Source organism: Juglans microcarpa x Juglans regia, chromosome 6D (assembly GCF_004785595.1).
Source record: "Juglans microcarpa x Juglans regia isolate MS1-56 chromosome 6D, Jm3101_v1.0, whole genome shotgun sequence".
NCBI classification, from domain to species: Eukaryota; Viridiplantae; Streptophyta; class Magnoliopsida; order Fagales; family Juglandaceae; genus Juglans; species Juglans microcarpa x Juglans regia.
Genome location: NC_054604.1, coordinates 19418952 through 19442778, shown reverse-complemented (window position 1 = coordinate 19442778; position 23827 = coordinate 19418952). Strand labels below are relative to the sequence as shown.

Below are 23827 nucleotides of genomic sequence, written 5' to 3'. Positions count from 1 at the left end.
GAAGCCTGCAGGAGGGAAAAACGAAGACATATAGTGAGTGGAAATACTGGACAAAGTATTCTACCGTGCATGGAAAAATATGATCTCTTCCACCCTGCCTTGCCAATCTCCTTTCCATCTTCTCATGAATGCCCTCACAAATGGGTTTGACCTTAAAATAAGCACCCATAAAGCAACCTTACAACCAAGAATGCCCGGCAAACTAAATTACCTTCAAAACAGGGCAAAACAACACAAGAAATGCATATGCTCAGGATTTGCTTCCCTAAAAGATCAGGGTATCATCTGTGAATAGAAGATGTGAATGCCATTGACATTCTGAGTCCCACTGAAGATTGCAGTTGCAAAAATCCACACCTTCAAACTTTTAACCACTACTTTACTTCTTCAAGGGCTAATCATGATCAACTGTCTGATCAAACTATGCCTTCCTCCTTTTAGCCGCTCATGCATAAAGAAACTTACCCTTAGCAATTAAGAGGCTTTATTTACAGCATCTGAAACGAGTTGAACATCTAAATTCTTAAGTTGAGTTTTCAAACAAGCTCTGCCCTAGCTACGGCAAGTAGCTACATAATCGGAAATGAATTACAATATGAAGTACCGAACTACAAGTCAATGAAATAACTTAAACTAAGGGTTCCAGTAATTCGATCAATAAACTCTTGTGCTTTAAGCCATAATAAAATCATTGGCCTTCAGTTGAAGCCAGCACTTGTCTTTGCAATATCCTTCGTAAAACAACGTGATACAACTGATCAGGGCATTAGATTGCCTGCTGTCTCACCTGAAAAGGATTATTGACAATGAGTATTTAATAGGAATAATTGACAAACAAAGTATCATTACATTTTCATGAGAATAAACATGATGCCTAGGAGGGTGGTGGATCTTTTAGCTTGTTGGAAGGTCTTCAAGGCAATCCCCATGTGACTGTTGTATGGAGAATGATTCCTTTATGTCTTATGTGGTGTATTTGGCTTGAAAGGAATGATAGGAGCTTTGAAGATAGGGATCACTCTTTGATGAACTTAAAAGTTTCTTTTTACACAACTTATTTCTTTGGGTTTCTGTTATTATACTTGATGGAACTAGCGTTCATTTCTTTTGTATAATGCCTGTGCACTTGGACAACACCTATTTACATGTTTCAATAAAATGTTATTTTACCTATAAAATATATATATATATATATATATATATATATATACACATCATGAGGAACCAATCAAAAAAATATATATATACATCATGAGGAGGTAGCTCTTGGCATTAACATATTGGCTAGTGGAAAAAAATTGCAGTGAGAAAAGGTTTTGCCAATATTCATTTCCTCTAGTCATCCACAGCAGAGAAGTGGATCCTTGACTAACATGTTCAAATTTTGTTTTGTGTAAATTGTACCCCTCATTTGTTGGATACATTTCAATCAGTAATGAATAAAATGAAAAGAAAAATAAATAAAAATAAATTCTTTTTAAAAATACAAAAATTTTAAAATAAAAAGTAAAGAGAGACTAGGGAGACCCAGGCAACTAGGCAGTGTAGGCACTTCTTGGGACAACCTAAGCAGTTCCAGGCTGGGTCGCCTAGATCACACGACCCAGCTGGTGCTGCCTTGGCGCCACCCAGGTAGCTCCTATGAGAATAAGGCAACGCCTAGTTCACAAGAGCACAACCAAGGCGGCGCTACCTGGGTTGCATGACTCAGGCGCTGTCTCCTAGTGTGCGATCAAGGTAGCACCATCTTGGTCACACTCTAGCAACTAGGCAGCGCTTGGGTCTCAAGCCCAGGCCATGCCTGGTTCACATGGCTTGGGCACGACGCAGGCATCACCTGGGTTGTGCTTGGTTCTCCTAGGTTTTTTCCCCCTAAATATTTGTTTCTATACGATGTTTTTAACTTTTTTTTCCATTTTTACACAGAACTTAGTCATTAGTGCTAACAAGGCATTTTATTAGATAGGGAACAAAAAACATACTAAAATGACTAAAATGATCAAAATTGAAAGTATAGGGAGTGAAAAGTTCAGGATTAGAACATAGGGACCAATCTGTCCAAAAGGTAAACCCCAGAGACAATTTTAGTATTTAACACTAAAAAATCTCTTCTGGCTCACAACAGTGGAGTGTCAACTTCATGAAGGAGGCTCATGATTGGAAGGTTGCGTGTTTATAGAATTCTTTTGAAGTTGGTAATGAAAAGGTGGATAAGATTGTTTGGAGGCCTTCCAACAAAGGAAAATTCTCTGTACGCTAGTTCTATGAGGTTCCCACTACTCAGGATAACAATCACTTTCCTTGGAAAAGTATTTGGACGTTGAAGGCGCCTCTTAAGGCTGCCTTTTTTTGTCTGGACTACTAAGGATAACAACCACCATCCTTGGAAGAGTATTTGGACGTCGAAGGCGCCTCGTAAGGCCACCTTTTTTGTCTGGACTGCTTCCTTAGGGAATATTTTGACCATGGACAACTTAAGTAAATGCAGGATTATTATTACTCATTGGTGCGGAATATGCGAAAAAAGTGGTGAAACAGTGGATCACTTGCTTCTCCATTGTGAGATTGCAAGAGCCTTATGGAATGACTTCAACAGGGTGGGATTAGAATGGGTTATGCCTGGGAAGGTGGTTGATCTTATGGTGAGTTGGAGAGGTCTTAAGGGTACCCCACAGATTGCAGCAGTGTGGAGAATGATACCCATTTGTCTCTGTGGTGATTTAGAAATTTCTTTTCCAAGACTTTGTTATGTGGGCTGTAGCTATTGATTTTAATGGGTTCAGTTTGTATGACTTGTATCTTTTTCCAGTTCCTAATTGGGTGCATTCTCTTGTATCTTTTTCCAGGTTGTTATATAATTAGGTGCCTACTTTCGTATTAATGAAATTTCTTTTACTTATTTAAAAAAAAAAATGCACATCTGAAAACTTTCAAGAAAGGAAGCATTAAACTTTAAGCTCCAAATGTAGAAACATGCACAGAACAAATCAGATTGAACTTTAAGAATCCTTACCATGCATAGATTTAATGAAGTAAGCCAACTCTGATAAGCAAATTGTTCCTTCACCCAAAGGGATCGGCTGTTGATATACAAAGAATGTAAAGTGGCGGTGATCAGGATCATTCCTTGGCTTGGCCATCTCAACCATGCTCATGTACCCTTCTCTATCATAACATGGAAGTGCATTCTCACCAGCTACAGTCAATCCTCGATCCCAGGCTGAGTTTAAAACCTGTAAGAATGCAAGAGTATTTAATATCGGTCACCTATACTGGAGATAAACCCATCCGCCTATTTAAGTAAAAATGTTTTTTTTTTTTTTTTTAATTGAACCTGCACACCAATATACAATACAAGGTTGTATGTCAAACGCTCCAAGTAATTCCCCACAAAAGAACAACTTATATAGCCAATAGAGAGCAAATGGGGAAGTCATAACACATTAAAAGTAGGAATCACCTGCCAACTCAAACCTTCTGGGTCAGCCAATGCTTCATCATTTTCCTGACCAGAAACGTGCAACCTCAAGCAAACAAACTTCAATGTCACCATGTGTTTTCTCAGAACCTCAAATACCGAAGAGTATCCATCTTGGTTTGTAGAGTTATAGAATCCTGCCGTTAGCTCTGCTGCATGGCTAGCAGTCTTGTACCACCAATGAACAGCAGGAACCTGCACATCAGCATCTTTCATTTATTTCTTTGCTTGTTTATTTAATTGGCAAGAAGTCCATCATATGATATTTATCACGAACCAATACCACCAAGCATCTATGTATGTTTAGCTCCAAATTGAATATCCAAAAGTTATCAAAGCATCCAGAGTGCAGGTCAGGAAGAATTCGATCCCATCTAGTGAATTATGCAAGTTGTGATGTGCTGTTTATGTGTGAAGAGTATCAACTTTTAAACTTGTACTTTCACACCATTGTTTGACATTGACTTAATGTGAGATCCATATCCCACATCTAATTGTCTACTATGCTCACCAAAAAAGGTTTGAATTTTAAACAACCGCACCCTCGTAAAATTGTTTGCAAGGCAAGGAAAGCAAAATCCACCGTGACAGCTCTACTTACAATTCCAATCCTTTTCATACATGCTTCTCAAACTTCTGCTCTATTCTGAAGATGTTGTAAAGGCATGTTTTAAGGCCAAAGTACTTCACTTAGCAAAAGCAATGTGTACTTTCAAAAGCACTCTTTGTGTGAGTTTAAAGCACAAGAAAGCGTGCTTTTGCAATTCTTTAAAAAAATTATAAATAGCAGTTCAATACCCCAAAAATGATGCAAGCATGTACTCGTAAGTATTTAGTTGATGTTAAAGATCATTGGCATACCATGGCACTCATGTTGTCATGTGTGATATATATGCCTTGAAATCAATATAACAGTCCAAGACGGCTTTCAAGATGGATCGATATTTGATTGACCAGAGCTCTACGATTAACAAAAAACAAAGCGTATTTACGAAAGCATGCTTTTTGTGAGCTTAAAGCGCAAGAAAGTGTGCTGTTGTAAAAGTTACCCCCTTCTATAATACCTAATTAACCTTCACTTCATCGAAAAAGCTTAGTAATAGTATTCACTTACAAAAACTATATGTCATGGGCATTCCTGTCTTTTTATACATATTTCTGTAAAATTTAATGGTTATTTTTAACAAAATGTGGTAACTAATAATGAAGCTTTAAATTAGGATCTGAATTGCATTGAGTCAGTTTAAGGGGGTAAATGACAAAGGGGAAGTAGTTCATGAGAGTAAAAGATAATCAACTTTTTTAATTTTGAATATGGGTCCTGCCTCTCTTTGTGTGTTGAAAAGGGCTTGGTTATCATAAAAAAAGAAACTTGGTGGAAATCATTCTTAGTGTGATGCATATTAGGAAAGAAATGATCCAGCTTTAGAAGACTGTGAGAAGACATCTCCCCGGGGTTTAGGTTCCATGGGTGAGTCCTAAGGGCTCTACTGTGGGGTGGTTCCCAGTCATCAAAAAAAGAAAAAAAAAGACTGAGAGAAGACAATTGTGGATCTCAAGCCTTTCTTCTTCAAAACCTTTTTTTTCACAGGTAAGAGAAATTTATTAATACTAATAGAGGAATAGGCATAGCCTAAGTACACAGGACATATATAAGAGAAAACACCTATTTCAGATGCATAAAAAAAAAAAAAAAAAAAAATGAAGTAATCATGAAAATTGAGCTGATAAAAATCTGTAGTTATTGCCTATAACATATTGAAGAAGAGACATTTATCTTTGAAATTCTGCTCATTTATTTCCCTCCAAATGCACCACAAAAGCCATATGGGGACGATCTTACATACTGTTGCAATTAACGGGATGCCATAAAGACTTCTCTAGTTGATGAGAAGATCAACAGCCCCTCCAACATAACCCATGCTAACCTAACTCTGCACAGAAAATTTTCCGCACAGACTTTGAAAATCTCTAATGAAGTAGCAAGTGATCCACTGTTTCCTTATCTTTTCTACGCGTGCAGCGTCGGTCAATTACGATGATCTGACATTTCCTTAGGTTGTCCATGGTCATGATCTTCTCCAAGGAAATTGTCCATACAAAGAAGGCTGGCGTCTTACATCTCCAAATGCTCCTCCAAGGAAAAGGATTGTTATCCTGATCAGTGATGCCTCGTAGAAAAAAAAAATGCCTTATAGAATGAGCATATAGAGAATTACCCTTCCCGAGCAAATAATGTATGAATCCCTTGATGACATGAACATAGGTCCTCTCCATATCTAGTTTGCATAAAATATCTACTTCATTATAATTTACTCTCCATCCGCATTCATTAACAATGAGTACCAAGTCTAGGATTTGTCTACCCCTAAAAAACTCATTTTGAGGCTTTGAAATGATCTTTCCCAAAACCTCACTCAAACAATTAGCAAGACCTTTGGATAGAATTTTATACACCCTATTTATGAGACTGATAGGGCAATAATCCTTAATATCTATCAAGTAATGCTAAATACAGTCCTAGGGTGTGCAAGCCCTACACCATATTTACTCCCCACATGAATAAATCATAAAATGTGGTCCGCCATTAAAAAAATGATTTTTTCATATGGGTCTCAAATTTACTCACTTTTTCCAAAGGGAGTGCACAGAGCTTGCATGCCCTAGGACTGCAAACATAATATCTCATATCTAAAGCCCTAGCTTTCTTGAGGATGCACACTAAAGGTGGTATTGGGGCTTTTCTCAAACTTTCCAAATGAGTAAAACTCTTGGAATACCATCATAATATTCTCCTTTACCACATCCCAACCAGATTGCAAAAAAGGGCCTCTCCAGCTGTCCAACTCGAATGCTAACCCATCAACTCTTGGTCTCAAAGCAAATTGTTCAATGGGCAATTGATCATGAAATCCAGCAACATGGTCCTTAATCTCGAAATCGTCTGAAGATACAAGGTCTTCAATGTTAAGTATCTCAGTGGCGTTCCTCCTACGTGAGTTAGCTTCGATGGAAGATTTTCATACATTTTATCCCCCTACCTTAGCCTCAAAGCCTGAGATTTCTATCTCCACGAGATCTCCTCTGTCAAAGTGCCTCAAGTTCTGATGCTATTTGGATTTTTCATGTTTTCTCATCGGAAAGAGCTCCCAGTCCTCACCAAACCCAGTACTCCTCTAATAAGGACATCTTTTAACAGTCCACATTGGCCAAATACTTGCTCATCATGTCTTCAGAGATTTCAATTTCCTGATCAAAATGAAGTTTGGAGTGCCGGGAACTCCACCATGGTTGGACCAAAACGAGTCTCCCTCGATCTCTAGCTTGGGAACTGGGTAATATTGAAGTTACCTCCAATGCACCCCCGGCACATCTCCCCCCCCCCCCCCCCCCCCCCCCCCCCAAAAACAAAAAAAAAAATTGCAGACTGACAATCTCTTTCCAAAGTAGACATCTTTTGTTGTCCAGATTAGGCCTATAAATTCCCACAAAAGGCCTAGATGAATCCATCTTTCACATTGTTAAAAGAGCAAGCCACAGTGCATTCCCCAATGCACTCCTCGCATTTCTCCACTACCCTTTTATTCCAAATAACTAATACTCCACCCAAAACCCCATTATAGGCTAGATAAGACCAACATACATATTGGCACCTGAATGGTGCTTCTAGAGATAATTTCCATTTTCATTTCCTATAAGCAAACAATGTCAACGTTCCAATAGTGGAGCAAAGTTTTCATTCGGAGACGCTTATTAGCATCATTCAGCCCCCAAACCAAATTTAATATCTTTTTAATAAGTAAAAAGAATTTATAAATCCACATAATAAAGCAAAGCCCAAGTACATAGAAAGTATACAAGAGATGAACCTAATTACAAGCCAAGCGCTGTGAAAAACAACATAAAAGTCATTAAAACTAATCTCATTCAATACAATAGCAGAAGCCTAACGTAACAATGTATGAAAGAAAAAATCCATAAACCCTCCCATCAAATGTTCCCTATTATCAAAACAGCGACCATTCCTCTCGTTCCAAGTACACCACATTAAACATAAAGGCACCATCTTCCAAACAGCCGCAATTTGACAATTGCCCCAAATTCCTCTCCAACATATGACAATAAATCTACCACATCGCAGTGAAGAAGAAGACGATCCGCCAATTCTCCTTTTCTTTTACAGATAAAACACTAATCCATTATAAAAAGACCATGTTTTCTCAGCTTATCGATAGTCAATATTTCCCATGGGAGGCCAGAGAGCCAAAAAAAGCAATCTTAAGAGGAACTCCTTCAAATGTTCTTCCAAGGGAAAACAATAGAAGAATGGGTCGACATAACCTTATAAAAGGATCTGACCGAAAAATTCTTATTCCCCAAATGAGTCCAAAGCAACCTATCCTCCCCCTCCAGCCTTTAAATTCAGCGCATATAATGCACTAAAATTCAGTAATATCCCACACCTCTCAATCCTGAACAGCTCTAATAAACCTCACAGACCATTGAAGAGAACCAGTAGAAATGTCCATGTTATCAGCCAATGACGCACCCTTATCCAATACAATCCTATAAAGAGAAGGGAAAGCATTCTTCAAGGCAACATCACCACACCAATTATCGTACCAGAATCTGATTCGTGTTCCCCTTCCCACCTCAAATCTGAATTACTGAAGAAATTTTCCCATCCATTCTGGATAAATTTCCAAACTCCCACACCATATGCCCCTCTTATTTCATTTGAGCACCAACCTCCCCAAATACTCCCATATTTAACATCAATAACATTCCTCCCAAGAATATCCCCTTCCCAATGATACCACTATAACCCTTTTCCTAATAGTGCAATATTGAAGGTTCTCCACTTTCTAACCCCCAAACCACCACAAGATAAAGGGGTACAGATCTTATCCCACTTAATCAAATGGATTTTTTTTCTCCTCTAAGCCTCCCCATAAGAAATCACATAAAACCTTCTCCAAATTTAATATATGAGGCTTCATTTAATAACTAGCGTCGCCCTCCCTTTGGTCTTGCCAAGGTTTGAACTCCCTTACTTTGTGTCATAATTGATCAACCAGGTAAGTACTTTAACTTCCTATCCCTTTTTGAACCCAAACGGGTTACATGAAAGTGACCCATCTCAATGGTAGTGGGCAATGCCATGAATTGATCCTCAAATCCATCACATGAAATCCCCCCACATTGTTGTATCTTCTTCACTTTAGTTAATACCCAATCCGTTGATAAAATTATTATATTATGACTCGAAGGAAAAAAGACTAAGGGGACAAGGTCATCCCCAACATCAGCTTCAACTTGTGTACTTGACCCCAATTATTCCCCCGTCATTTTGCACCAGTGACAACTCCCCAGCTCAACTTTTATTACCCATTAAGTTGGATAGAACCAAGTTTAGTTATTTCTTCCACTTCATCAGACCTTCCACAAAGTTCCTAGGATTAGGGGCTATGAAGGCAAACAAATCCAGTTGATTTTGATATGCAATCTTCTGCTACACCAAAAGTGTTGTCCCCTGTCACCTCCTTTACATTCTCCCTTGCTAGAGTGGATTACCCAAACGACACACAATTTTGAGCATCATTGCCTGCCAGCATGTTTGCTCCAAGAGCCGAAGAGGAACCCTTTTTGTATACAAATGGTGAGTGCCATCCTTGACCGGCTGCCACACAACCTTGGGCCAGGTTATCTCCATTAGTCACAGCCCCACTTTTGCTTTACCCTTATCTGGTGGTTCAATGGGTTCAATGGATTTCAGCCCATTAGCTTTAGATAAGCTCAACGACTTGCCACAGCCATTAAAAGTTGCTAGGCCAAGTATGCCTGCGGGTTTATTTGATTGTACAGGCCACACTCCAAGCCCAAACCTTCATCCACACTTAAATTAAACTGTTCATCACCTCTTTAAAATCCATTAGCTGTGTTTTCAGACCCATAAGAGCATTGTGCGCATAATTTTCTCCCAAACCAACTTCGATATCTCCACCGCTCTTCTTGGATAAACCTTGGTATTATAAATAACAGATGGTCTGACATGCTGCCTCCTTGACTACTGCACAATTCCACTCCCAATGGTAACTTCACCCCCCACCATGTTTCTACTTGTCCCTGTTATGGTGCCAAGATGTCAAGGAGCATGCCAGCCCCTCCAATACTGCCATGTATGACTACTCATTCACCAATTCCACCTTTATTGATGTGATACCCCATATAATAACGATAAGGGTAGGTGATGTATGGGATCCCACATTGCTTAAGAATGAGAAGTTTTTGCTCTTTATAATGTTCCAATAGAGTTTTGATTGTACCATTGACTAGTCTTTTTGGAGTATAAGTCATGTGGTTTGAGCCTTCCATTGGGGCATTACAAATGGTATCAAAGCCTATCTCAACCAGAAATGTGGGACTTAAGCCGTACCACCTATGACGGACAGGCCTGACAAAGATGTCGGAAATTTAAGGGGGGTAAATTGTAATATCCCATATGATAATGATAATTGTAGATAGTGTATGATATCCCACATTGTTTGAGAATGAGAAGTTTTTACTTTTTATAATGTTCTAATGGGGCTCTAGTTGTATCATTGACTAATCCTTTTGGAGTATAGGCCATGTGGTTTGGGTCTTCCATTGGGGCAATTACAGTTGATGGTGGCAAGACCAGCTTTTTTTCTATCTTCAGCTTCCAGGATTTTCTTAATTATTTTACCTGTTCTACTTCATGTTTCTCTTGCATAATCCTTGTGCACTTGTACATTGCCCTTTTTGCTCTTTAATAAATCTAACTTATAAAAAAAACAGAGAGAATTATTGTATTGGTCAAGGGAGTTTGTCTTTATTTCAAATTGGCCCCTGGGTAATGCCCAACTATTAAAGTGGTCACTGTGTCCAAGTTTCGTCAATCTTGGACAGAAAATGTAATGTGACACTGACCATGTCGATAGCAATGAAATGATGCCACATGTAGCAAATGCATAATAGCTTTTAAAATTAAAAAGCTTCCTATGAACATGCCAGATCAAATGAAAAATACTTAAAATTAAAGGAAAAAAAAACACGACTGAAATAAACAAATTAAAAACTATCTACAAAAGTCAATTAAAATGAAAGAAACATGTAAAAGTGTAAAAATATTAAGGACTTAAAAAAAAAATCTGAAAATTGAAAAAACTGAATATTGGATCAACCCATCTCACAACATGCTCAGGTTCCCATTCATTTTAAATTTAGAAACAGCATTAGATAGGATATAATATTCTTAAAAACTCTTTGTATAAAGACTTCTGCTTGGTCATTGCTTGAATCAGTTTTTAACAACGCAAGAGGTCGAGGCCTTGTGGTGATAAAGGTGAAGACAGACTATATGATGCAAATCAGATTGCGTGTAATATAGGAGATAAAAAATAAAAAAATAAATTAATTAATTAAAAAAAAAAAAAAAAAAGAGGAGTAAATTGAGACATTGGCCAACCCTATTATTTGTCTCTAACCTTAATAAAAATTTTGGACACCCAAAAAAATGTTCACTCTTTCTAAAGGATGGAGATACTTCTAAAGTGCTAATTGGCCAGTGCAGGTACAGCATGTGCATGCAAGTTTGAATATCAAATCAATAAGACCAAGGACGTAGGCCAACTGTAGGGCAGTCACAATTATGGTGCAATTCATCCACCAGAATCAAGTTTAAAATCAAAATAGAACTCCACAAATTAAGTTTAGTTATTGAGCAAGGTTATATGATACCAAGCACTACCCTTTCATTAAAGGTGAAAAGGCATATCATATTGCACATAGTAAATTCAATAACAAAAGCTATAACAAGACATTGGCAAATTCTATTATTTTAGTTTTTGATGTTCGGAAAATATTTTTCTGACACCCAAGAATTTGCCAATGCAGGTGCAGCATGTGCATATAAGTTTGAATATCTAATTAATAAGAAGAAAGACAAAAAAACAAGGCCAATTGTACAACAGTCATAACTGCAATTTATCCAATTGAGTCAAATTTAAATTCCAAATAGAACTCCCTAATCTAGTTACTGAGTCAACACAGATTTTTTGGAAAGTGATGATAGATGTTATAGAAGGGGTCCCTCCAGAGTAGAATCATGATTTGCAGAGAAGCATGGGATGAAAAGACAGGCAGTGACTGAAATACCAGTAAGATAACTTTTTTTTTAAAATGACTGGTGTTTTTGTTTTTGTTTTTTTTTTTTTTGAAATACCAGTAAGATATTACCAATGCTTCTTTTGGATTTCAATGGCATCCATCAAATATTATTGATTATAATTGCATAAGGAGCACCAACAGAATCTAGTGACTTGAGCTAGTCATACGTACAGAAAATACAACTTAACATACTAAATTTTGATTAGATACCCACCAATACATACCTTAACAATTATTTTTGTTTCCTCAAATGCAAGGCTTGCAAGAGACAATACATTATCTGCATGTTCTATTAATGACTGCGCATACCAATTGAGGAAAAAGCGGCCATAGTAGCTATCATAATCACCTCGTTCACAAAAGAAACCAGTCTCATGTGGCCTAGAATTGTATTCGCCAGCGTTATCAGGACCCTTAGCCCAGAATGAGTGCCCACGCAATTTAGCTGCTCTGCACAGACTTTGTTGTAAATATTTGTCATAGCACTGCCATAAATGTGATCAGTATAAGCTGAGTGGAATTACAATGAGCATAATTTTGAATTTGAAATAGCATGCATGACGTCTTTTGTTGAAGAATTAATGAGACTAGATAGAAACATGTACAGAACTATAACAAGCAACTGAATGGGATATATGACAGGTAAAGCAAAAATCTCCAACCACCATACGAGCTCAGAAAAAGAAAAGCATGTGTCCCATGCATATATTAGCAAGTTTGTGTTTTCTTTCTTAGCGTTTGTGAGTATCACTTGTGATGTATGTTTGCATTACTTTTATGTTAATCTATACATAGTAAAATTTTAGGGAGGTGGTGAAAGAAGACCTAATGAGTGTTTTCCATGACTTTCATGCTAAGGACAGAATTATAAAAATCCTCAACGCAACATTTATAGCCCTTTTCTCAAGAAGGCAATACACAGATCGCAACAGCGTGGAAGATAATCTGTCTAGTGTGGCGTTGAGGGAAAGGAATGATAGGCATTTTGAAGACTGGGAGCTGAGAATGGAAGAACTTATAAACTTATTTCTTCAATAGTTTATTTCTTTGGACAACCGTAATAGACTTTAATGAGATGAGCTTCAGGTTTCTCTTTTATACGTCCTATATGCTTGGGCGTGCATTTTGAGCTCTACATAGATTTCTCAAATTATTTCACTCGCAAAAAAAGGGAAGACACGCACACGCACACTTATAAAAAGAATTATGGAACTCCCTCCCAAAGTTGCAAGATTGATGAGTCAATTAAAAAGTAGGGTTACTGACTGTTATACAAATTTTCAAGTGAATGCATACGCCACTATGTACACACATCACTATGTACATGTGTATGTGTCTGTGTGTGTTCATGCATGGGTAGGCATGAATATATTTATGTAGTAGTTAGGTTTCAGAGATACCTGAAACTCACCGATACCCGGATACCTCCACCCAATCCTTTCTGGAAAAGATGGATACTTCAGCTCTCCAGATGCCCCGAGTCCAATTTCTATACCAGAAACGAGACCCTCTGCAAACAAGTCATCAAACTCCATCCGGAAGCTTCTCATGAAATCAAAATAGACCTGCATATATTTGAGACTGCTATGGATAAGACAGCAACGCACAACCTTTTTGTGATTAACTAAATGGAAGAAACAAACCAAGATAGAAGAAATCCTCAGTAGAAGTTCAATCAAACGACTATGCATAACTTTGTTACAGCTTCATTTTCTGTAATAAGGCAAAAAATAGAAAAGAACAAGCATAACAAATTTCCTACCTCAATGCCAGTTCTTCCTTTCAGAACTCGTTCTTTATCAATGCCCCAAGATAGACATTCAGTATTCCTCCTTCCTTCACGATCTGAGAAGAATATATCCCCATTTTCTTTTCCAATGTCCAAAACCCAACGTGGGAGGGTAATCAACATGTCACCAGACTCATTTCCTCCAAACTCATGAAATGCCATTACAACCTTCAGAATTTAAGAAATTCCAAAAGCTACTCAAAAACTATGAGAAATATTTACTTCATTGCAAAATTCAGTGTCAATTAGAGAAACCCTTAAAAGGCAATCATAAAAATATTTCTCATCAAAACCCTTCATTCCTATTAGAAAAGATTCATGATTTAAAATTTAAGACATGGAAAACTTAGGTAGTGATGCATTTTGAAACTCTTTATTAGTTCTGGTTCAAGAAAACTTAGAGAAGTTTAGAGACCAATAAGAAGACCTCGGTAGCGAGCACAATATGAAAACTTAGAAAAGTTAGAAACTCGGAAAACATAGAAATGTTTGAAAACAAATTCATATAAATATATTGATCCGGCGGATAAAAAAGAAGGGGTGAAGAGCCCTGTGAGCCCTGTACACTTTGCCTTATAAGAACACTGGTGTTTTTCCTTTTGATAGGTGCTGACCTTTTTTTTTATGAACACTCTGATGTTAAATAAGATGGGAAGACATTTTCACAAAATGAAAACACTTAACTAAATAACAGCATTGCATTTGAGAACCAACAAGTAAATTCAGTATTTATGAAAATGGTGACAAATTATATTTTTTTACTTAGATATTTTTCGTATAAGGGTATCCGATTGCCTATTTTGTACATGAGTAATGAAAAACGCTAAATAAAAATGGGTGATATCCCATCAGTCTTGATGCCACAAAAACTTGCTGCCAGGTACATATATACAAACTTGTACATACATAAAACCTGTGAACCTATGGAAAATACACAGAACAATATGTACACCACCTCAAATAAATCAGAGAAGCTACCTGCAACTTCAGCTTGAATTCTCGGATGATGTTGAAAAGCTCGCGATAGCCAGACCAAACATATTTCTGTGGACACCAGCCTTCAACAATACCCCACCAACAGTCTATAACAATGCCATCTACATCTAAAGATTTCAAATGACTAAGCTCCTGTCTAACACCTCCAGGATCAACCAACTGGCAGAAATTGTTGATAACACCAGTCTGCCACAGAAGTCTTTAATTATTTTACAACTCATAGTAACAATTACAAAATCTTATAGTATTTTACAACTCATAGCATTTCACAATTACACATAATATATAATCTGTTAAATGTAGAAGGAAAACATACAAAAACAAAATCAAAAGATAAAAAGAAGGGTTAAATATAAAAGTAGTCCATGTACTTTTCCTTGAGATCAATGCAATCCATGTATTTTTTAATTGAACATTTTACTCCTTATAGTTGTAATATTGATCAAATTGATCCCTCCGCCAAAATTTCGTAAGTAAACCATTACAGATGTCACATTAGCACTAACGAGTATTTGACTAGTGCAAATAGACAAAGCACATGCATATAGAAATAAATATCATCTTAAATTCCAGAAAACTGGAAAAAAATGAAAAAAAAAATAATTACAAATCTTAAAAATATTAAACTACAAAAAATAATAATGCTGATAAATATATTTAAATGTAAAAAACAAAGTGAAAAAACAAAAAAAAAATTATATATATACCAAGGGGTGGTGTAGCTCAATTCTATGGTGCCCCAAATCTGGCTACCTCAGGGCAACTTTGCTAGGGCCACCCAGCAGTGACCATCCCTTGGGCCACCCAATCTGGGCCATTCCATTGAGGGCCACCCAGGGGGTGACACTTGTGGGACACACCGCCTATGGGTGAGCGACAGTGGGCACCCCTTATGCGGCCTAGATTGGGTGGCTGGCAAGGGCCCAACAGCCTTTTTTGTTTTTTGAAATTCTTTATTTATTAAAATTTTAGAAATTTCAAATTTTTTTATTAACATTTATTATTTTTTGAAAATTCAAAAACAAGCTTTTGTTTAGTTTTGCTTTCTTTAAAAAGAATGCCACGTAGCCTGCTAAGTGTAATGCCATATCAGCATATTTAATAGTTTATTAATGGTATTTTAACGAAAGGACTACCATGATCCATCTTTTTTTTTTTTTTTTTTTATAAGTAACTAATATGACCAATTTTTTTTTTGATAAGTAAAATAAGTATTAACAAGAATGGGCAACAACTGCCAATTACAAAGTGGTATGCCCTATCTACGAAGGCACATTAGCAACTAAGAGATCATGAAGATCCATGCCATTAAAGTCCACAGCAATGGCCCAAGTACATAGAGTCCTAAAAAAGAAAACTTTTAGCTCCGCCATAAATCTCTCCTTGTCTTCAAACGTCCTCTCATTTCGCTCCTGCCACAAGCACCACATAATACAAATAGGAATCATCTTCCAAAAAACTTTGATCTGATGCCCACCTCGGATAGAGGTCCAATATGACCAATCTTAAAAGCACATGGAGTGAAAAGTTCAATTTAAAAGCATAGGAGTAAATTGATTTTAAAGCAAAGCATAGAGACCATTTTGATATTTAACCCTAAAAAGAAAGCAAAGCTTATAACTAATTGCCAGCATGACAGAAGATTAATATCAATAAAAGAGAGTATAGCAGTAAGCAGCTAGCACTTACTGGAAGTTTTACAAAAACAGGGACATTTGGAATGCCAGTATAATCATTCTCATGCTCCCCAGAACGAATATCTTGCATAAGCTGCATAAGCACATGATCAGATGCTTCCATAGTCGGCAGTCTAAAACACCAATGAAGTCCCCTAGAGAATAATACCACCGAACTTAACAAATGCACCACGAGTGAGCAACAGAAAGTCAGGAAAAGATCATACAAAATATAGTGACGCCTATGGCAAACACACAGATCCATATCATACAGAGAGTATTAAACTCCCAACTTTCAGATGAAGGTTAGCATTGCCCATTTCAAATGATTGTATCTTGCATATAAAAGGACAATCATTTGCTAAGGTTATTTTTTGATAACTTTATTTTGCATGCAGAAGAGGACAACGGCATTCTCCGAACTATGACTGCGCTCCAATTCCAACTCCGATCAGAGTTCGGAAGTGGGGTTCGGAACTCCGATCGGAGTTGGGTTGGCCCAAGGCCCAATTTATGTTGACTTTCAACCCATTTCCAAAAAACCTGTTAAACAAATTTAAAAAGAAATATACTAAAACCTAATATCAGCCCAGTGGGCTTCAGTTTCAACCCATTGCAGAAAAATACTAAAAATAAAATAAAATAAGCATAAATACAATGAGGAAATTACATACATTTCTTTTATAAGTAAGAAACTGCGCATCTGGGAATCGAACCCCGGATGTGGAAATTACATACATTACAAAACAAAAGAGGAAAAAATGCACAATCACAATCACTACAATCACAATCACTTAAAGAGGAAATTACCTACATTACACCCCTACACTAAAATCACAATCACAACCTAAATTAAAAATGCAACATTCCAGCAGCACAATCACAACCAAATGCAATATTACACCCCTGCATAGGGCTGGGCAAAACTTCCGCCGGCTGTGACTTCGAATTTTAATATTACACCCCTACAAGAATTTTAATATTAAGTATTATTAAGTCTATTTTATGAATCGAACATTTCCACTGTTATTTTATAGAATAGATAAAATATACCCCATACTAAATTGTATTTGAAGGACTAGATATGACATTATTATTTTACTAATTATATGATATTAGTAATTATTGAATTCAGTATATAGCTGAAGATCTTATTAGAATAAAGTTCATGATATGTGTTCAATGGGGTAGAATGCTACGACACCTTTAGTAACGTCTAGTACCTTGTACAGGTCACGAGCTATGAAGTGAGATTGTGGAAGCATTGCTAAGAGGTAAGTAGTATGAACATACCTCCATGTGCGCTGTAATTGTTCAGTTTTTGAATGAAAATTCTGATGTTTACTACACTACGCTATGAGTCAATTCCAGCAGCACAATTACAACCAAATGAAACATTACACCCCTGTGATGCTTAAGAAAGCTATTTGTGATGCATACATTTGTCTCATTTTTATTCTTCCTATTTTCTTTCCAATATTTTTGCAATTTTGTATCAAAGTCCAGCCAATATTTTTGTATCGGATTCTATGCCCATCATTCCCTAAACTCCAATCTTAAAGAACCCAACTACCTGTTCATCAAATAGATCCCAAATTACCCCATGAATAACAACATATCATTCTTGGGTAGCTATTCACTGCCCAGACCTAATGGTCCAAAATTTCAAACCACGTGCAGAAATATAAAATTACAGAAATTACCTTGCCCAGATTAAAGAAAACAAAATAAAAATAAATTTGATTTTTTACTGCCTGCATCACTATGCATAGGGACATGAATTAGTAAATGAACTAACTTGGTCAGCCTCCAGGCATTCAACTGAATTGATGGGGCTGGCACTGGTATATTTCTCACTCTTAGTATCCCTTTCTGCAATTACCACTGAATCAAGAGATGCAGGTGACAAGCTCTCATCAATTCTCAGAACTGATGGCTGATGGTCTAACGCTGCTTTGACAGAGCAATTTCTCAACGAACTAGAAGATAGTGGGCTCTCAACTGACCTCACAGGAAATGCTGCCTGTCAATGCATACAAAACTTACTTATCATTAAATCATGGATATAATATGCATCTAACTTGTAGGCACAGAAATAATAATCAAGGACCATTGCATTGGCGTCTTTAATTACTCAAGAACATAGTGAATCTGAAACTTCATCTGTCATTTTCAAATGCACTTCGTGAAGAAAGATGTCTTCAAGTGTCTCAACCTCATTTCAACAATAGTGGCATGTGTCAAGCACATACAAGGCACAACAATTTCCCGAGACATATAAAAATGTAATATCCTGAATTAAATTCAGGGGGCTTCAATAGTAAACTTGATTAGTACTTTTCGAGAATAAACCTAAATGTGACTTGGACTTTCCTTTGACGTTATAAACTGCATCAGAGTCAATCCCTGGCCAGAAGTTTAGGACTTGAACCATACCACCTACAATGGAATGGCCTAAAAAGGATGTCAACCATTCAAGGGAGGAGACAGCAATACCCCAAATTGAGAATAGGGGAGTCGTGCATGGGATCTAACGTTACCTAAAGGGAAGTTCTTATGATCAATAACAATTTTAAGGAATTCCAATTATAAACTTTACAAGCCCTTTTGGAATATAAGCTCAAATGTGACTCAGGATTTCCTTGGGTCATTACAAACAACAACAAAAAACATGGATTTTTTAAGTCAACTCAACTTTATTATCCAGGCCTAATTCAAATATTAAGAGACTTCAAGACATTAACATTATATTTCATTCTTTACATAATTTCCTTGGGAAATCATTCCACCCATTGGGATTTCAAGAATAGTAAGAAACAATAACTTGTGTTGATAAACAATCAAGAAATAATAACTAGGGTTGAATATAAAATTAGTCCATGAGATTTTTCTCAAATTGCTCTGAGTTTCTTAATTGAACATTTTACTCCTTGTGTTTTAAGATCTTCCAAATTGGTCCTCGGATAAAAATCAGTTACTAAACCATTAACGTGACACACCACCATGTATCAAAAATACAAAAAATAAAAAAAAAATGTTAAAAAATATTTTTTTAAAAAATCATAAACAAAAAAATTTAAAAAAAAAAAAAAAAAACTTGCAGGGGAGGAATTTTTAATTTTAAATGTTTGAAAAGAACTTAATTCTTTTTTGTTTTAAATATTTGCTAACATTTTTTCTGATACGTGGTGTGACATGCCACGTCAATAATAGCTAAAGGTTTAATAACTAATTTTTAATGGATGGACGAATTTGACTAATCTTAAAACCATAAGGAGTAAAATTTTCAATTAAAAAACTTGGGGAGTAACTTGATTTCAAGGCAAACCATGTAGACTAATTATGTATTCAACCCTAATAATTATGTAAACATCATATGAACGTCCTACATTTACTAAACTAACACAAATAAACATTGACTCTTTAAGCCTGCTCAAGTTTACTATTCAGGCCTAACTCAAAAATTGAGAGCCTTCAAGGCATTGCACATTATATTTTGATGCTTAACATAATTTCCATGGGAAATCACTCCACTCAATGGGGTTTATATCAAGAGTAATAAGATTGACCCGTATCTCTAAGTTTGTTAAGCTTTCTTCGTAATGGAAAAGCAAAAAATCTGGAAATTTGTGCCCCCCCCCCCCCCCCAAAAAAAAATAAATAAATAAATAAAACAAAATAAAAAAGCGATTCAGAGGATAACTCATAACAGAAATCTCAAAAATCGGGGGTAATCACAAACCAAATGGGAAGGAGGGGGCGACTGTCTGTAGGTAGTCCCATCAGCCTCAACGACCCAGCCGGCCTCACGAGCGAGGGCCGCAAGCACATCGTTCATATCTGCGCGCGCGGGGAGAGGAAAATTACCGTACTGCCGGAGGCCGGCGAGCATCCGGCTGGTGATGGCTCGGCGGTGGCGCTCCCGCAGCTTGGTCCGCTCTTTCTCTTTCTCTCTCTCCTTCTTCCCCTTTGCCGTTGTGGTGGGACCCATGGCTGCAGCAGCCGCAGTGGCCGCAAAGCCGCGGGGGCGCCGCGCCTGGGGCTGGGGCTGAGGCTGAGGCTGAGGGTGAGAGTCGAGGATTTGGGGGAGAGGGTTAGATAGGTAGTCGGAGGAGTGGTCCAGATCTTGGTGTTGGTGTTGGAAGTTAGTATTGGTAGCGTCGTCGTTGTCGACGCTCATCTTCTTGCTCTTTTCTTTGTGCTTCTAACACTCTATACGGTACTGTTCGTTACTTATCGTATCAGTGCATTGGAAGCCCTCCAGTCTCCATCTACTTCCAGCTGCTCAGCCTCGCTTTACACTGTGTGATAAAGTATTTGGCTTGTTTGGACAGTTATATATCCGATATTTATAAACTTTTTTGTAATTTTCTTTTCAATCAACGTCACTTACCGATAAATATTTTTTAATTTTTAATTTTTAATTTTTTTATCTAATTATTATTTAATTTTTATTTAAATATAAAATTTAATATAACTTTTCTAAACTTTCAAACAAAACAAAAAAATAATATTAACTTTTTTCAAATTTCAAAACAAAAATAATATTAAAAAATTATAATTTTTAATTCAATTTTTTCTATCTCATTTCTCAAAACTCAATAAAACATATTAAATCAAATCATTTTATTACTATTTCCAAATCATTTCATTACTATTCATAGATATTCTAAAATATTATAATTCTCCCAATGAGCCCTTAGTTTTGATATTACTATTTATTTGAAAAATTTTATTCTCAAATCATTATGCAAAGCACACCTAGTAAAGTGAGCACTTTACTTTATTATTTTATTATTTTTTATATATTTTTTACTGTTATTTAATATTCTATCATTATTTTTTATTACTATTTACAAAATATTTGATATCATCTTATTATCCAAACATAATTTTAAAATATAAATTTTAAAATTTAAATCTTATAAATTAAAATTTACAATTTAAATGATATAAATTAGATGCTCTACGCACCAACATAATAATAAAATAATCGTTGAAATTTTACATTTTCATAGTTTTGAACCTTTTTTAAATTAATATCTAAATTTTAAAATATTAACAATGAGGTACTTTCAACAAATCATTGGAGATTGTCACGTGGTATAAGTATAACTACGTGTTAATCCTTGATTACCTAGCATGTGGCATCACATGGCATATTAAAGCCACGTGATAGCCTATCATTAGTTTCTAATCGAAGATTGACGTAAGCATTTAATTAAGTTTTTTTTTAAAAAATTAATGTATCAATTTTGTAAAAGTTAAAAATTTACATTTAAATTTGTGAAAGTATGAAAACTAAGGACTAATTTTGATTAACCTTATTCTAAAATCAGTAGCGAGTGTCGTTACACCTTTGGTAAGAAGATAGATGTATATAAACCTAATAAAATTGACATGGCTGGTTTGGGACACAAGATAAAATACAAAATTCTAATCACATTTCATCATTATATATTTTTCAAATCTTCAGACAAAATATAATAAATAATTCAACTTTTTCAAATCTCAATTCAACTTTTTCAAATTACAAAACAATAATAATATTAAAATATAATATTTTAAACTTTCAAACAAAATACAAAATTCTCATCTCACTCTCCAAACTTATTTGAATTTTCACGTTTTATGAATCAAGATCATAGTTTTTAATTGTCATAATATTGATAGTTAAGAATAAAACAAAAAAAAAAATCAATTAAGTACTTTTATCAATCTAGTTAACTTTGACATTGGGAAAGTATGCAACATGATTCGAGAATGTTGTCAATTGCTTGAGGAGTGTGAAAAAACAAAAAATTCGAGACTATTTCAAAATGTTGATTTTCATTCCAAAAAAAAAATGTTGATATTGTAACAAAAGATATAGTAGATAACTGTCTTACATATACGTGGAGAGCTACAAGAAACAACATTAGCTATGTTGGGAACCTCCTCCACCGCGTAAATGGAAACTCACTCTGAGGGTGGGTTAGAATACACAAATCTATCTATCTTACTCATCTCATTATTATAATTTTTTTTAAATTTCTATACAAAATATAATAAATAATTCAACTTTTTCAAATCTTAAAATAAAAATATACTAAAAAAATTATATTTAACAATATTATATTTAACTTTAAAAAAAAAATCTCATCTCATCTTATCTCTCTATTCAAACACACCCTAATTTTGATAGGTTGTCATTACTCTTTGAATAAATATGGTGTGGAAACTATTTTACATAGGGAAATGGGTGTAGTGATTTTGACCGTGTAGAAAAGATGAGGTATCTCATTAAGTGGAAGATATTGAGGCTCTTGCTGCATTAAGAGGTTTACAAATAATTATGTATATATGTCTTTCAAACTTGATCTTAGAAGGTGATTCTCAAATCGTGAATTTGTGGTGGAAGATATCTATTCTAATGAGGAAAAGTTTTTAAACTGTAGTCATTTGGCCTAGTTTGGGTACTATTTTTAGAATCTCTCACTACTATTTATTATTTTTTTATTTCTTTTCACTTATTTTTATTACTATTCAATATTCTATCATTAATTTTTTATTACTTTTTTACTATTATTCACATAATACTTGAGAATATCTCACTATCCAAACGCAACAGATTTTTGTTATCCAATTTCAAATACCTGAAGGTTGTTCATGTTGGTAAACAAGGCAGTAAAGCAGCACATTTCTTGGAAAGACATGCTAGAGTAGTGGATGATACGCTCCAATGGTGGCATCAATCTCCTTCTTTTCTTTCAAGCAAGGTCGCTGCAGAGGCTTCATGTGATCTTGGTTTTCATCTTGATTTGGTTCCAATTATGACTTCGTTAATTACGTATTGTTTTGCTTAATTCTTTGTTTGTTAAAAAAAAAAAAAAGTACTTCTTTCAATCTCTTGCTATAAATCTAACAAAAGGATTGTAATCTACCACGTATCAGACTTCGATTGATTGGCACTAGGAATCATTATGCTATATCAACAATTCAATTAAAAATTTAAAAATATTGAAATTGTCTCGTTAATTTTCTAACGAAAGAGTGAAGGAATACCAAATTTTGAATTTCTTTATTCTCATGTTATTGCAAAAGTTGAAATTGTGGCATCAATTTGTAAAAACGTGAAAATACATATTGTGGAAGTGTTTCATACACCTAGAAATGGCCTTTAGCAACCTGCACCAAAAGATAAGAGGGGGTGTGGTGAGGGACACCTCCGATGCATAAGTCAGTGAGAATTGAGTATACGAAGCATTTCAATTTTTAGATTGTGAAGTTACCTTAGGCATGTGTGTTTTGACCTTTGTTTATATAGATCGAGTGTTCAGTTGGTAAGACTTGCCTTACGACCTGATCCTCGCTAATCCTCGTTGGACTACAAACCATTAGTGCTTCACATTCTCTTGTGGTGAGTACTATGACTAGCCAATATCATGGACGAGTATCACGTTGGAGATTATCAATATTACTCCTTGTCCGTTACGTCATTAAGCCACTATTAATGACGATTGGATTCAAATCTCGTAGTGCATTTTGGCAATCATGGGCATCGTTTTTACTAGATAGGCTTATGGCTTTGGGTTCATAGGCCCTTGTGACATGGGGTTCGGTCCGACTTCCTTAGGGGAATATTCGGCCTACTAGTTACCCTATGAGTGTGACGGGAATTTCATATTCTGTTTTGCATTGTTTCAGTAACCCTTGTAC

The 23827-nt window shown here is 35.8% G+C and overlaps 1 protein-coding gene across 3 annotated transcripts; it reads right to left on the bottom strand.

Annotated features, from left to right (window-relative positions):
• Window positions 1–2928: 2928 nt before the first annotated feature.
• On the bottom strand, window positions 2929–20446 carry LOC121234611 (beta-amylase 8). Of its 3 annotated transcripts, none has more exons than XM_041130611.1 (9): window positions 19872–20445; window positions 17928–18152; window positions 16143–16223; window positions 14436–14639; window positions 13431–13625; window positions 13069–13233; window positions 11893–12153; window positions 3461–3673; window positions 2929–3233 (listed from the first exon to the last, which is right to left on the bottom strand). In XM_041130611.1, exons 1-9 carry the CDS (start codon window positions 20307–20309, stop codon window positions 3000–3002), a joined length of 2016 nt encoding a protein of 671 aa, XP_040986545.1. In that variant the 5' UTR covers window positions 20310–20445; the 3' UTR covers window positions 2929–2999. The 3 variants fall into 3 exon arrangements, 2 of the variants coding, with proteins under 2 accessions (XP_040986545.1, XP_040986546.1); XR_005934427.1 differs by lacking the exon at window positions 2929–3233 and adding an exon at window positions 4340–4439 and having other exon boundaries at window positions 3542–3673; window positions 19872–20446; XM_041130612.1 differs by lacking the exon at window positions 3461–3673 and having other exon boundaries at window positions 19872–20446.
• Window positions 20447–23827: the final 3381 nt, after the last annotated feature.